The 16,261-nt window shown below is 43.4% G+C and overlaps 1 protein-coding gene and 1 long non-coding RNA gene across 7 annotated transcripts in view; one reads left to right on the top strand and one right to left on the bottom strand.

Moving 5' to 3' along the window:
• The window catches only part of MATN2 (matrilin 2), a 68,795-nt gene extending 60,290 nt beyond the window's left edge, over positions 1 to 8,505 (bottom strand). For 2 of the 6 annotated variants that reach the window (XM_048068697.2, XM_048068698.2), the window contains exon 1: positions 8,301 to 8,504. In XM_048068697.2, the coding sequence (XP_047924654.1) occupies positions 8,301 to 8,430 (130 nt within the window). In that variant the 5' untranslated portion in view covers positions 8,431 to 8,504. Of the gene's footprint in view, positions 1 to 3,731; positions 4,325 to 7,745; positions 8,189 to 8,300 lie in introns of those variants that run through there. The other 4 variants (XM_048068700.2, XM_013179998.3, XM_048068699.2 and 1 more) reach the window with 4 other exon arrangements.
• On the top strand, positions 7,206 to 14,941 carry LOC106035297 (uncharacterized). Its single transcript, XR_001206684.3, has 3 exons — positions 7,206 to 7,453; positions 8,758 to 8,974; positions 9,352 to 14,941. It is a non-coding gene; the product is annotated as an uncharacterized lncRNA (long non-coding RNA).
• The last annotated feature ends 1,320 nt before the right edge of the window (positions 14,942 to 16,261 follow it).

Here is a 16,261-nt window from a genome sequence, read left to right as displayed (position 1 = left end):
TTTTTATCCATTTTTCTTAAGTCTGTCCTACACAACTGTATACACATGGCACTACTTTTCTGTGCACCAATCTATTTTTCCTTTTGTGTTTCCTACTTGGCACCCCCAAATACGAACACAATGTTCTGGTGTACATGCCATAGGGCAAAATGAACAGGGCTTTTGCCCAACCATGTTTAAATGTTTAATGTCACTCAGTAACATATGATTTAAGAACATTCAAAACAGGGCAGAGTTTATGTAAATAGTTGCCACTTATAACAGTTGCCACAAAGCAGTAAACTTTTGGAGCCCCAGCAGCGTGGACAGCTGGATGGTATTATTGGTAGAGCAGTTCCAGTGCTCTAGTCAGAAACAGATGGACTCTGTAAACGGCATGCACTGCTCAAAACGGGACCAAATTTTGCTGGATGCAACAGTAGTTACTGCTGAAAGCTGCTCCCAGGTCGTCTTCTCACTTCTCAAGGCCATCAGCAACAAACACGGGACTCTGCAAGGGGGCCTCCTTCCTTCTGGCCAGCTGGTTAGGACCAGTAGGCAAACGAACCTCAAGGACATGCCAGTTCTCTAAGTGAAGTCATTTCACCTGTTCCTGATGGTGCATTAGCAGAGAACCAACAATGCTGTGGCAGAGCACCTTCAGAGAGCATCCCTGAACTGTCCTGTGAGCAAAGAAAGCTGTGACGAAGAATTAAGGACCACCCTCCCAGCTCTGCAAAGTACCTCCAACTAAACTCTCCTACGATCTGCCCCTTAACATAGTTTATACCTTCACAGCAATCTTTTATATTTGGTGACAACTTCACTAGGATCAACTCTGCCCACAAGCAACTTCAGAAATCAGAAGAACAAAATGTTTGCTGTGGCTCTAAATATTTGAATTCTACTAGGAAAATGTTTATAAAGCATGCAAATATATGATTAGCTGACCAGATAAACCAAAATGCCTAAGGAATCATTCATTAGCTGTCACTGAATTATGAAACATATTGAAAAAAAAATTTTTTTAATGTTCAATTCTACATGATTTTATGAGTCAACGGTGACAAAAAAGGGGTACTAAAGAAACAGAAGAATTGAGTAACAGTACCTAGTTTTCTGGAGATCTTCATATTCAAGCTTAGCATAGCTTCTACTGCTTCATAGCATTTCATTTTGCTTCAGAAAACATAGATCCTTAGATCTCAATACCCTTACCAGTCTGAAAATTAGAAAATTAGCCTACTTACAGTCCCAACAATAAATGCCCTATTACCAAAGTACTCCTACCTTCACAAGCATTTTAAACTACTGTTTCAAAAGGAACCAGTGCTTAACAGAGGAGAGACTTATTTGCCTCATCTCCAAGTTCTGATATACAAGGATAATCTAAAATAAAAATAAAAGGGAAATTGCATCAATTTTAAATGAGAAAAAACAATGAGTTCCCAAATCCAAAAGCTATATAGGACGTGTATAAAGTATAGTATATGAAGTACATGTGAGAGCATATAAGTATACGTGATAGAAGGCACCACCAATCCAAACCTGTGCTCTTCTCTTGCCACCTTGAATCCGAACTCAAAACTTCTGTACCACTTTCCTGCGGTGATGGCACTCTGGACTGGGGTGCTTTGCTCTAGTTCCAGGTACATATTTGTGTCCACTGCTGCTTGTGTTTTCACACGACCAGCCTGCACTGTGGTCGCACAGCTTCCATGTGTACAGCCCTCCCACAGTTCTCTGTTTATTTTCTGGGTCTTCTGCAAGGTCCGCTGTCTTCACTGGCGAAGCTGGATAGTGTTTATTGCACCACACTTGGTATTTAACACCTCATTTTCCCAGCAGGCTAAGCCAGGCTGCTGGCACAGCTCTCTGTAGCATCGCTTTGCTGGCTAACCCTTGCTCTACCAAGCTAAAAGCGTGTTCCCCAAGTTACAAACACCTACTTTCAGTGACTCTCTGGAAAATATGTTTCAAGCCCTTCAATTCCGGCTGCTACAGCAGGAGTATTCATGACTGTGCCATCAGGAGACAGCTCACCGGGGCAGCCCCAAAATCAAGCTGGTGTATGACAACCATCCCAAACACCTCGAAAGCCAAAGGCACCAGGAAGAGGTGTGGCAAGACACATGGCTCACCCAGGCTGATCACCAGGCTTCCAGTGCTCTTTCCTTCCACCCATGGAGAGAGGAAGAGGAGGGTCCTGAGCAGCGTTTTCACAGAGGTACAACCTGAAGGGCTGTTTGCAATATCTGCTTCAAATCTTGAAGAAATTTGGTACAGAAAAGGATAATTTTCCTAGAAGACAGTAAGTAAATAGACAGGTTCTCTTGTTCTTTTCAGGTTTCCTTTGCTCCCTAACTGGCTGCTAGTCAAGAACTCAACATTGCCACAGCCTTTTCTTATCAATGTTACCTGTGCTTACTTAGTCGTATACCCATACAACCAACTTTTTTTTTAAGCCCTCTAATGCATTTTTCAACTTCCATGAATTACAGTGTAAGAATATTGAAAAAATGAAATTGTGACTTCATCTTTAAAATACATACTTCCTTCATTGGACAACGTTCAAACACCACATGCCTGTTTCTATCCTTCAAAATATGTTTCCATGGAAGTCTTCTCACAGGGGATTAATGGCTGTGTTTTGAGCAGAGGCTCTACTGGATATTCAGTGCCAGTGGTGATAAATCAATGACCTTCTCCATCGCATGGTGCGTGTTTCTAAGATTTGTCCTCTTTCCTGTGATAACTCATAAACATTGTCAAAGGAGGAGAGATGCTCTGTGGCTCGTGCTAAAGTCGGAGTTCTTCCATCTCTTACTCCATTGCAGGGAAATTTCTTTCATACAGAGAATTAGGAAAACTTTCCATTGGCTTTGAAGGCCACCGCATTTTCATTCAGGTCCTTGCTGGGCAGATCGTGTCCAAAAAGAAATCAGGAAACCAGGATAGTAAGATGTTCCAGCTCAAGCCTACTGCTATTCTGGGTGGTCTCCTTCCTTCTTGTGTGGGACGAGTTCATTTTGGAGGCTAAATCAGACCCTGTAACCCCACAAACCCCTGCCCCACCACCTTCTCCAGCTGCTACCAAAACCGGCTCTGTGCACAGAAGGGGCAATTTGCAGCAGTTATGTGGGACTTCAACACCTCTAGTAACTGCAGATAACATCCCCTCTCTTGAACCCTATATAGTTTCTCATCATATATGGGAAGGAAAAGGACAAAAAAAGCACCACCGACAGCTGTTATGACTGCTACAAGCTGCCTTCAGCTTTCCTTGTCTGATAGTTAAAAGACACAGACATTTATCTCCATTAAGCTGCCTGCAGATCTAACTTCGGTATTCTTGATACAAAGATCACAAGCGCATAAAAGCAAGAACATTCTGAAATCCTTTCAGCACTCCTTATCATCCACCCATTTTTAAGATAACAGCAAACTGTGGTTAAATCTAAAAGCTTTTCCTGAAGTTAAAGAACCTGCAAGCGATCAACGTAAGTCAATGAAATTGGGTCAGCAAGCACTGTGAGCTACTTGGAAAACCAATCAGCCCCTATTACATGCAAGACACAAAATACCTCATTCTCATTTCTACCACCTCAGAAATTAAAAAAAAAAAAAAAAAAAAAAAAGGATAAAAACAAGGACTGCAGGCACTTCAGAGCCCCGTTAACTATCAGTTAGAACATGTTCCAAGGTATTCCACTACCACAAGCCAGCACATGCATTACTGGTCCATTACTCACTGAAATCACTGTGTGTGGCATGGGTGTCAGGACACAGTGTATTAATAATTTCCTCCATCTTTCTGGACCAGATTGCTGATGCAGGCACTTTTCAGTTCTGAAAAATAGCTGTGGAGTTCCTCAGAGCCCCGCACTGGAAAATATCTGTCCCTAGCTATGCAGGTGTTGTGTGGAGGCAGCCAGCCACAATCAGAAGGATATTTAGCACGTCAGCAAGAAGCACCATCTTGCCTTCGTCCTTACAAAGGAGCACTCTACATAATCCTGTTCCCCCAGATGAAATGGATTTTCTATGGCTCCTTGTGGCACAAGCAGGTCTTCGTTAGGCTCAGAACAGCATGGGTACAACTCCCCTAAAACCATGGCTATCAACCACAGATCACTGATAGAGTTAAGCCATTGAGAGGGAACAACGTTGCAGGTGCTCCACATTTGCAAATCCCCAATCTGTTCCCCAGTCCTGATGGCAGGCACTACCTGCAGAAGTGTGCACGAACCTACCTAGGACGACATCGAGTCCTAGAAAGCAGCAGAGCAGCACTCCCTCGTTAACACATTCAGTAGCTCCTTCTAAGGGGCTAATTTTGGCCATTTGTGCTGTCGGTAGCATGAGAAGAACTTGGGAAAACCATTATCTAAAAGCCAGTTAGTAATTCAGGTGTATTCTGAGACAGACAACCCAAATGCAAAGACCTTCCATAACAGCACTGCAAGCCACCACAGTATAAAACTAATTGCTGACTCGGCAACATCAAACACTCCCTTACCAAACTAAGGTAACAAGTGTCCAGACAGTAAGAGCAACCCAAGTCTGCAGTGGGTTCAGAACCAGAAGTTGTCTACCTAATTATTCTGGGCGCTGCTGCAAATGCCCACACCCGAGTTGTGTCCTGAGTTAATAAAATCAAACATGGCAGGGGAATTGTCCTGGTTCCAGTTAGGACAGAGTTAATTTTTCCTCATAGTAGCTGGTAGGGTGCTATGTTTTGGATTAGGATGAGAAGAGCGCTGATAACATGCTGATGTTTTAATTGTTGCAGAGCAGTGCTTACACCAGGCCAAGGACTTTTCAGCTTCTCGCTCTGTCCTGCCAGCGAGCAGGCTGGGGGTGCAGCAGGAGCTGGGAGGGGACAGACCCAGGACAGCTGACCCAAACTGGCCAAAGGGGTATTCCATACCATCTGACGTCATGCTAAACAATATATAGGGGTGGCTGGCCGGGGTGGGGGGCTGGCTGCTCGGGGATAGGCTGGGCATCGGTCAGCGGGTGGTGAGCAATTGCATTGTGCATCACTTGTTTCTTACACATTATTATTACTAATACTATTATCATTATCACTATTATTATTATTATTGTTATTATTATATTCCTGTCTTAATAAACTGTCTTTATCTCAACTCACAGGCTTCACTTTCCCGTTTCTCTCCCCCATCCCAGAGAGGGAGGGGGGAGGATGAGCGAACGGCTGTGTGGTGTTTAGCTGCCAGCCGGGTTAAACCACAACAGGAATAAACTTACATCTCAAAACAGCAAAGGGAAGACCCAAACCACATTCCAGAGCAGTTCCTAGAAGGGAGGTGAATGACATGAGGTGGTCAGCCAGCTACTGCCACAAACCCTGCAATATGCATGAGTTCCCATATGCAGCGTGGCTGAAGATGCTACGGAATATGTAAGGGCAGCCACATTCTGGCAGCAGTCAAAGAAGTGCTGTGGATGAGGGGAAAACAGCTTGCCTGTTTGAGCATGGAGGGCAGAAACACACACGTATGATGAGTATGCACACCAAAACACACAGCTCATCAGAAAAAGCAAAGAGCAATATTCTAAGTCTGCATTACATTTTGTTGTGAGGTATAAATATCATATTAGGACTTCTACACAATGGACTCGATTATCTAAAGGGCTTAGAGTACATGTGCTACAGGTATAATTTAATTCTCTACTAACGAAATAAGGAACACTCAGAGATCTCTTATTTCTAACTCATTCATCTAAATCACAGATAGACTTCCTGGTAACACCATGGTAGAACTAATAACTACTAAATCACCGAATCACAGACTAATTGAGGTAAGAACGGACCTCTGGAGGTCATCAGGTTCAACCCCTGCTCGGAGCGGAAGCTGACGATCATTTCAATCATTTCAGAAGCCTGCCATATAAAAATTAAGAGCGATGTTGTAGAACAGTGCACCCATAGTACAGTTTACTCTGCATAGTTTCCAGTGGTCAGACGGCAAGCCTTTGCAGTGGGAATTCTTACTTTATGACAGCATCAATCTCCATGTTACAGTTTTCTTCAGTTGCCAGTTGGACAACAGACCTTTTCATTATCTTGTTCTTTAGGGGCAGGCTTATTTGCACTTTCTGGTTCTGAATTGGATCTAGACATCACAGTTTCCACTAAGTTCGCAGAAGAGTAGCATGGCAAAGCTGAGAAATTTCACTTTTACAACTCAGAGTAGGAAATTATATGAAAGCATGTATTATACGACATATAATATGTATGCGGGCTGCTTAGTTTTGTCTCCTTGAAGTACAGTCACAAACCATAATGGACTGCTCCTAATTGCAAACAGAAAGTTTTTCTTTACAAAAAAGATCCAGTAGCTCTGAAACATATTCGCAAACCCACACTGACCCCAGTACCAGCACCAACACAAAACAATAATTTGGGGTTATAAAACACTCCATTCCCCAAACCCCTTACTCATAAAGAAAGCACCACCTCACAATGAGTACACTATATTAAAGGAGCTTGTTAATGATGTGCAGATCATAATTAAATAGCAGTGGTTAGTGCTTTACCTTCCCATGGAGATAGTTTATAAGTCATGGGAGAGCATTTACATCTGATTAGCCTTTCCCTAGTTTGCACGGACTGACTGAAGCATCTTTACAATTACAGCCGGGTCCCAGCTCTTAACCACTAGTGTGTGTTTGTGCAGGGTTTGTTTGTGAGAAATCCCAATGAAGTCAATGGAAAGACTCACGTAAACTATGTGAATATTGTCCGCAGGATTTAAGGTCTTAGCCATAAGTAATTAAGTGCTGCATTTTCTAAAGATGTAAAATAAATTTAATTTGATGGATATGCCTATAATGATATTGGTATATAGTACACGAGAAAAAGCTAAAAAAGCTGGTGCTTAAAGCTGATACATGTATAAGAATAGTGTATCATTCAAAAATTATTTTGGATCAGAAGTTTCAGGTTTTTGTGAAAAAGACAAATGTGTATTTCATTAAGCTCTTGATGGGACTCAGTATGTTAATTTCTTCTCAAGTCCTCAGCTTCCTGACAGCAGCACAGCTATAACACATAAAGCAGCATGCCCCCCTTTTCAGATTGCAGTCAGGATCACTGAGTGATGACCCAGAAGGAAAACCCAGGCATTTAGGAAGCATTAAATTAACCAGGGGGTTGCAATCTTCCTTCTGAGCCAACTCCACCCCACCGTCGAGCGTAATGGCACGGGTCGGTATAACCCTGCAAGTACTGTGTTCAGAAGCAGGACTAGGTGGTCATTAAGGGTGCCACCGCGATTTTTATAGGATTAAGAGCACCACCTAGGCCGGGTTCCCAGAGCAGGCACATAACCCTCAGCACGCTGCCCCTCGCCCCTTCCCCACAGCAGAGGCCGAGCCCTGCTGCACCCCGTCCTGCGAGAAGCCGGAGAGGACACCTGCGAGATATCTCCTTAATAAATCCTTCCAGGTAAAGTGCCTCCAATTCCTCACCGAGCTTAAAACCCGGGTTTTGCTTCTCCTCCCGGCACACGGACAATGCATGAGTTAGTGAAACACGGACGAGGAAGCGGGCGTGAGGGGAAATTTCCCAACCCCGCGCACCTCCGAGGGCCACGGAAGCGTTTGGGGAAGGGGAGCAGCGAAGCCCCTCGGCAGGACCCCGCTGCCCGCACCCTCCCCAGCCGGGACCCCCCTTCCTCGCCCTCCCGCTGCCCACCCCGGGGGTCCCGGCCCGGCCGCCCCCCACCCGCCGCCCTTACCTGAGGGGGCTGCCGGGGCCGCTCCGCGGGGCGGCTGCGAGCGGGGCAGCGCCTCCTCCTCCTCGGCACGGCCCCGGGCAGCCCCGAGCGGTGTCCGGCGGAGGGGTGGCCCCTCGGGAGGAACCAGGCTCGCTGCCCGACCCGCCCCGGCCGCCTCTTCGCCGGGAGGCAGCCGCGGGGGGCCGGGGCGCCGCTCTCCTCAGCGCGCACCCGAAGGGACGCGGTCCTCACAGGGACGCGGCTGTCCGCACGCCGCCCCCCCGGCAGGGACGAAGCGGGGTCGGCAGCCCCTCACGGGACGCGGGTCGTCGGCTCCGCTCCTTCTCCTCCCTCCTCTGACGGCCCCAAGCCTTCCCTCACGGAGCCGGGACCCGCTCCCCGCCGCCCGTCCCCTCACGGAGCCGGGACCCGCTGCCCGCCGCCTGCCCCCTCACGGACACGGGCTGCCGGCCCCTCTCCCTGCCTCCATCCCTCCCCACCGGTTGAGGTCTCAGCCCCGAGCCCCCCCTGCACCTCGGCCCCTTCTCCCCCCACCGCTGTCCTCCCCTGTCAGACCTGTCCCTGCCCCGTCCCGGGGGCTCTCCCCGCAGCAGGGGGACGCGAGGCCGCCGGCAGAGGAGAGCCGGGGCCGTGCTCCTTTCCAGGGACGCCTGCCGAGGGAAAAGCTGGGGAATGGAAATCCCATTCCCCGCACGGAGGGCCTCCAGGGCCAAGGCAAACAGTCCCTGGTGAATCATGCGGTGTCTCTGCCGCGGCGTCTGCATCTGCAGCGAGCTGGTGGGAGCCCCGTCAGGGGAAATGCCTCGGGAGGTGGCGGGGTGAGGGGGTCGGGCACAGGGAAGGGGCACTGCTTAGCTGTCCCTGCAGCTGCACCGTCAGCAGTCCAGGTGGAAAAAGCAAAGCATGGGGTTTACATCAACACAGCTTTATTACGCATGAAGAAGAACAAAAAATACAACTTTGTTCCAAAGCAATTGTTATTTCTTTCTTTTTTCTTTTTTTTTTTTTTCAGGTAAACAAACAAGCAAAACCAGCAAAAGCAAGCACGACAAAGACGAACCGGGTTCGTCACTTCCAACAAGAAGCTCTGAAATCTCTAAGCCCTGCAAATTCATGTTACAAGAATGCACGTTGCATGGGGTGCCAGCCAGGTCAAAGAGGGACGGGTTGTACCTCCCAGTGCTGCTCGGGAGGTGAACAGGCTTTGGAAATCAGCTGAGCTGATTTTGGTGAGTTTGGCAAGGCACAATAATTGTGTACGAAATCTAATCCCCAGAAAGAGAGGTGTAAATGACAAGTGTATCTCAAACTGAGAGGGACCAGATTCACCCCATCTTTCCTGCTGAGCACTGTCTCCTGAATCTCTCCTGTAGCTAGAAGAAAGGAAAAAGTAAAAATAAAAAGACAGCTAAACTAACAGTCCTGTGGATAGACATTACAACAAACTCAGCGAAGCCAGGTGCAGAACACTTTGCATGTTCTGTTTCATCCTTTGTAATGCAGCATAGGAAGAGGCCCCAGCCACAGTGCCAATTAATGCTCTGTAGGCTCAAAATACACAGTCTGTATCCCAAAGATTTTATTGTGCTGTGGCTTGATTTACCAGGTTGTTAGAGAAAGACACGAAGCAGGAGAGCAAGAATCGTGATGAGAAGACGACATGAGCATGCAGAGGCTCAGCTTGGCAGCTTCAGCTCCAATTTACACAGAAGAAATCCCAGCACTAGCTATTCGCAGACGCTGTGCAGCCTGCTGCTCTTAGCAGATTGAACACATGCAAGGTATCACAGCTGGAGAAGATGGGCAGGGGTATGAAGGCAGTGAGTCAGCATGCTAAGGCATCTATTTGTTTTGTGAGAGAGAGTTTAGAAGACAGGGAGACCTTTGCTGGACAAGCAGCTTGATGAATGAGCCTGGCACAGAGCAATTACATGGCCTTTCTTGGGACTGTGCAGGTCACACCTTCCACCACGTGTGCTCACGGCATACACCAAGGACTTCTTGCATCTCTCTGTCCAAGCTCCTCAAACAGCTCTCGTGCTTCATGTCTCTCTGTTTCAAGGGCTGACACTGCAACACCCCACTCCCAGAATCAGAGACTTTTTGCAACCTTTATTTTTCCCTCTGCCATGAGCAAGAATGTCTCTGTGTCCCTGCTCCATATAAAAAGGCATTTTATTCTCTATATTTTCATTTGACTTTATTGATCAACTATTTCATTTATTTAATAGGGTATCCAAAGTTCTCTGTATTTCCATGTTGCAGATTCTCACTGTCTCTTCACTACTTGTCTTTCCTTGAGCTACTGCCCTCCACTCCCACTGTGTTACTTCTCTTTTTGTGAGAGACTTTGCTCAGTCTGTCAACATTTGGGAGGATAGGCAGAGCAAAGCTGGGAGATATTACGTTAAAAAACCTGGAAAAAAGCTCCTATTAAGTTATGCTTTGATCTGCAGCAATTATTAAGCTGCTTGAAGATTGCCAATGAGATATCAGAGGCTTTCTATGTCTCCTCTTCCCTTTCCTGGCTTCTCTCAGTATCTGTTAGGATAGTTCTCAGTCTGGAAGAAACTCCCAGTGATGTAGTCTGCTTTCTAGTTATCACATGCCATGACATAATGTAAATCATTCCAGAAAGTAAGTTCCATCTTAAAAGCAGATGAATAGGGAATTATTAAAAACAGTAGGGAACTAGTTTTGTGCCGGCTGTTAGAGGACTCTTCCAGACCTTCCTCTTTCTGATAGTTGGACACTTCCTATGGATGTCTAGCCTAAAAGTATTCATGACCATTTAATACTTATTTTCCAGTACCAATGTTGTCTTTTAGCCTGAATAGCTCTTTTTTCTTCTCCAAGTCTTTCCTAGCTGGCTTATGTAGTGACAGCAATCATTTTCTCTTTCAGCCTTTCTTCTTGTTTCACTAAACAAGCAAGATTTCACTGTGCATGTGCTGAGCTGGTTCCTGTGAAGGTGTGTGACAGAACTGAACATGATACGCCACATGAGCTCTCACCAGAACGTTTCTATTTACTGGAAATACTTTGCCTGATGTGGTCTAGGATTTCATTATCATTTTAATTGGCTGCATTGCCACTGCTGGCAGATGGTCATCCTTGTATCCTTAATATATGCAGCTGCACCTGTTTTCCAGTGGATGAATCCTAGCTAATATATGATCTTTCATTTTATACTATGGCATTTCATCTCTCTATTAGTTCTTTCTTTCTTAAGATCATTCAGTTCTTTCCAAATGAGATCCTCCTTTTCTGTTCCATTTGCAGTATCTATTGATTCTCTTATGTTTTACTAGAAAACTTCCACTTTTGACTGCCAATTTCATAAGTGAAAAAGTTGAATGTTAACAAAATTTTTAAACTGATCTTTTAGAAATCACTAATAACTTTTCTTTATCTCCCCCCACTGATCACTCCTGCATCCCATTTTCGTATTGTCATTAGCTAGGTCCATACTTAGCTCACAGTTATTAATTAATCTGTATTAATCTGTAGTGAAATCAAAGCAGATTTTTTAAGTCACTTCAAAAGTTTATTCCTGACAGCCGTATGATTGGAAATGTTATAATGTATATGTATGAATAGCTAGCAGGGTTTATAAGCCATGCTGCACTGCAATTAACCAAGCACAGTTCACAATGCATATGCAAACTGAAGTCCATCAATGGAAGCACCAGGCTTAATTATATAATTAGAAGAGATGCTCTTTCCTGGGACCAGTGCTCACTGAAATTAAGCGGTCTGCACTGATTCCTGAAATGCTGGCTCTGCTGGTAATTAGTATCTTAAAAAACATGCAACACAAATTCCTTCTAGTTAGATCTAGTAGATTTTCACATTTCTACTGTAGCTCAGAAGTAAAACTGTATTCATCATTGCTTCACTACTATTCCTCCTAAATAAAGACAAAGCAGGGTTTTTTGTTTGTTTGTTTTTTTTTGCTTACATGGCTGTTGAGTTTATAGCCACTGTAATATAAAGTAGTTGTCAATTACTGCACAATACTTTGTTGTTACCACTTAAATAAAATATAAGTATATAGGGTTCAAGGCTATATTTAATCTGTTATCTTGAAGATGTTGTTAACATGCTAAATGTCATCATTCCAGAAAAAAAAAAAAAATTATCCTTTTGCTATGGTGTGTACTTAACTTCTTTTCTTTGTTGTTTTAAGCAGCTGTTCCATAGGTAGCTCTCTCCTTGATGCTTGTGTGATTCTTTTTATACATTATATAGCTTCTAAAAAGAAAGGATGAAAGTTATTTTTGAAAATCCATACTGTTTCTTTGCATGAATCCTTTCCATTCATCTGACACTTCCCATCATTCCAGGAATGTGCTGCTGGTTGACAACAAATTCAGTACAGATTCAAACACAAATGTATTGACAAAGAATTTATTTCATGCTTTTGGCCGAAAAGACTCATCTGAGGGTTAGCAATGAGGGTCAGTGATGCATGGTTCTGTTCTGTCAACTTCATTTTATATATATATAAAACCAGGGAGAGTGACATGAATCACATGGATCAAAGGGTTTGAAGGAGTATGAATTTGTAGAGCATGCATTTACTTTTCTCCCACACTTCTGTGTTGATTTTGCTGTGTTTTAGGTCCAGATGTTTGAGGATTAGGACTTTGTCTGGCGCTGTACGTAGTTCTAAGAATCACTTAATATTCTTAAGTCATCTGAAAAAGGCAAGTAACACACTGGCCAGATATTATACAGCCTCACTTCGGTCTTTCTTCTTTTTTATCTCTCCCCACCATAGCAGTCTGAAGCTTCCGTATTTCTAGTTGCCGTGGATAGGCAACTAAAGTCTCCTGCAGTGGCTCAGAGAACTGGGCAAAAGGCAAAAGTTTTGTTTCTTGAAGCTCAGATATTGTAGTCACCAAAGTTTTCCCTACTGAAAGTCTCCTGGAAAATCCATTTGTTTCCTTCAAATGTTATGGAAGAAGAAAGTGAGAACTCCCGCAGCTGGCACTTGAAAAGCCAATATTTTTCATATGTAGGCTAAGTCCTTTCTTCATTATCCTCAGGAAAATTGTATTCAACTGCAGAAAGCACCTACCTACTTTAACTGGCTGAAACATTGCCCTGGGACTGCCACTCTGCCAGCTATATTCACACACTTCACTTTTGATGTAACTTTCAACATGTGTACAGTAAAATTGCATTTGCAACATTTCACTAGGCAACTTAAGCCATGCCATGCTTAAATTCAGCCTTTTTTTTTTTTTCTTTTTCAGAGACAAATTGAGTATTTGCTTACTCAGCTCTTAGATAAAATTGAGATCACCATACACAAGGAGCCAGACTTAGGCTACAACATGATCCAGAAAGCATACAAGTTGCTAGCTCTAAGTCACGCCCTGCACAATGAAAAAAACTCCAATTTTTTTCACCAGTTTTCAGCAGTTTCTGGACCGTAAGCAAAATAACAAGGTTCTTAGGGAATCTTAGGTAATATTTGTGTTATGCTCAAAACAGGCACCTGAGTTTCATCCAAGCTACAACTTTGGCAGAACTGAAGCCATCTGGCTCTTAGTGGTGTTTGTACAGAACTCTGTAGTTCCAAGATGAAAAAAAGAAAATGACAACAACATTTAAGTTGTGATGATTTAGGTGCCAAGCAAATAAAGAGTTGCCAAGCCAGCCTTACCCCTGGGTGCTTTTTGTGGCATCATTTGCAGCAGAAATACCAGCCTGGCTGATCTGTTATTGCCATTGTCATTGAGATTTGCCCTGATTTCATCTTTAATGAAATAAATTGACAACATTAAACCATAGAATATTCTATTATCATAGAATATAATAATGAAGCAGACTGTCTTGTAACAGGTGTCAAGAAAAATACAGTACTTACACAGAGTAGGGGTTTTTTTTTTGGTTGGTTGGTTTTTTTGTTTTGTTTTTTAATGTTAATACAAAAAATATGACTCAATTTACCTGCCTCCAAGCAACCCAGCAGAAATATATTTTGTTAAAAGGCTGTTATGGTAAGGTACATTAATTGATACAGAGAACTATGGCTATTATGAACCACTGTGGTGTCAATTAAACGTTGCAGACTGAAGCTGTGGTACTGCTATGATGCTGATACCCAGTTAAGTCTGACTTGCTAACCACCTTGAGAAGATGAAGGGGTATGTCCACAGGGCCTCATCCAGGACGCATCAAAGCTTGTGCTGAACTTAGATTCAAAAGAGATCACTCACAGTCTTCAAGATGAGCATGCATTCAGATGTTTTGGTGGTTTCTTAAAAACAATCATCACCTTAAAATGGATTTTACTCCTGGAAGTTTGGTCCTGCAACACATAGGTTTGTGGCAACAGTCACTGGAGAACTTGGTGCTTTACAGAGTGCATGAGAAAACGTAGGTGCTGCCAAACCTGTTCCATGGTAAGAGATGAAAAAAGGCAGGTCCTTGCTGTCAGGGCTGGTCCCGTATTCCTTGCCAGGCTGTGCAGAGGACACCAAGAGCCAGGAAAGGACTGCAGGTCCACCCCGCTCTCTGCAAGTCCTTGCGCTCATCGTCCTATGCTCACTTTCCCAGACGTTTCCAGGGCAGATGATCCAAGCCTCTGTGTAAATAGCAGTTTTTAGTAATAGCCAAGTCCCACCTGCACCTTGGGCTGTGCTGCATAATAAGCTAGAAGCCACTTTTGCATTTTGTTGGGAGAAAATTTCTTTTTGCTGAGTGAGTTGGAAGAGCACACAGGGGGACTCAGGTGGCTGAATGGCTTCGGGGAGCTTGTGCACGGGCCGGGCACCAGCCCACTCGTCTCTGTCCAAACCAGAGTTAAACACAATTATCAGACCTTTTTCCTTATCTGGATCCCCTTGAAGCCTAGGCAGCAGGTGAATGCTGGGCTCCACAGCCTGAAGAAAACCCAACGCACCATGCAGCACTGCAGACAGCAAGGGAACAGCAAAACATCTAGCAAGTTTAAGCATTTGTAAGGGTACACAGCCATTGAACATGTCTAGACATCGGTTTTGGAATAAAATATCTAAGTTCTTGTTTAAACCTCCTACACATAAAAAGAGACTGAATTTCCTTGCATTAGTTCATTCCTGAATTAATTTATGAATTGCCTTGCAACAGCATTCCTTTATTACTAAAAAAAAAAAAAATGCTAACAAGTAAAAAAGCCCTTACAAAACATTATCAAATATGAAGGATGGGGTGTAGGATAGCAGAAAGCCAGCTTGTTTCTAGTCTGATTTTTCTATCTGCAGGTTTCTGCCATTGGGTTCTGTTACACTTTTGTTTGTTACATTTAAGATAGCTTTTATTAAAGTTTTGTCCCCTATGCACTTACTTATACTGTGTCCTTAAGTCACCTCTTAAATCTGAGTTATTAAAGACATTGCATTTCCTGAGTTTTTCCCTTGATGGCATATTTTCTAATAGCTCCTTCAGCTCTTCACCAACCCATTCTATTTTTATTTTTTTTTAAACATTCTGCTTCAATTACTTACAGGCTAAAGGTATAGGCAAAATATAATCTGGTCTTTTTTTTTTTTCTTTTTATTGATGATGTATGCTCTTTAAAGTCATGGATTAAGAATTTTAAATACTACGGAGTCAAAAACTGACCCCTGCAGAATTTCTCTTGAAACAGTCACTCGCTGAGAATTCGTTGCTTACCTACAGCTGAGATTTATCAGCTGTTTTGCAATCTATTTCATATGTGCAATGCTGTTGCTATATCATTATAGTTCCCTGGTCAAAATATTATATTGTACCAAGTAAAGTGTCTAAGAAATACCCAAGCGTATAATGGTTGCACTGAAGCCCATATCGATCCATTTCATAACCCATTTAAAAAAAAAGGAAAAAAGAAAAAAAAAAGAAAAAAAAATGATAGTGTGGATAGTTTGACAATGTCTGTTTCCACAAGCAGTTCTGTATCAATTATATATACATATTTTTTGTGCACTAGATCACACAATTATAGATAAATTTAGGTAGGAGGTGACCTAAAAAAATCCCCAAGGATTGTGTTCAGCCCCTCTAGGTTATAGTTATGTATGATGAATCTCCCAGTGTACCTGAAGTCTAAAAATTCTAATTCAGGAACTCTCCAAAACATGATTTTTGAGTACCACCACTGGCAATGGTGGCATTTGCCAATGTTTTGGCTATGCACAGGACCACTGTGCTTTTAAAGACTGAAGAGAAAGAAAACTTTCTTTGTGCTGAAAGCACAGAAGATGAAAGATTTCTTGAAAATACCACTATACGGTTGTAGCTATAGCATATCTTAAATAATGTTATGTCTTCCTAGTGATGTAAAAAAAAGTCCTCAACCTCCCTACCCCCAAATACTTGGAAAATCTATCCAAATATAAGATGGTATTTCACAGAAAAAGGCATCAGAGCAAAATTACAGTGAAATAAAAGCTATGAGCAGATCTGTAGTAACCTCTTAGTATAGCTTGTAGTTGTAGTAAACCTTGTTGGGTAGTGAAGAGAATCCAACTCAAATCCAATCC

Source organism: Anser cygnoides, chromosome 2, assembly GCF_040182565.1.
Source record: "Anser cygnoides isolate HZ-2024a breed goose chromosome 2, Taihu_goose_T2T_genome, whole genome shotgun sequence".
Classification (NCBI taxonomy): Eukaryota; Metazoa; Chordata; class Aves; order Anseriformes; family Anatidae; genus Anser; species Anser cygnoides.
The sequence above is the reverse complement of the archived record's forward strand: the minus strand, read 5'-3'. Positions and strand labels throughout refer to the sequence as shown.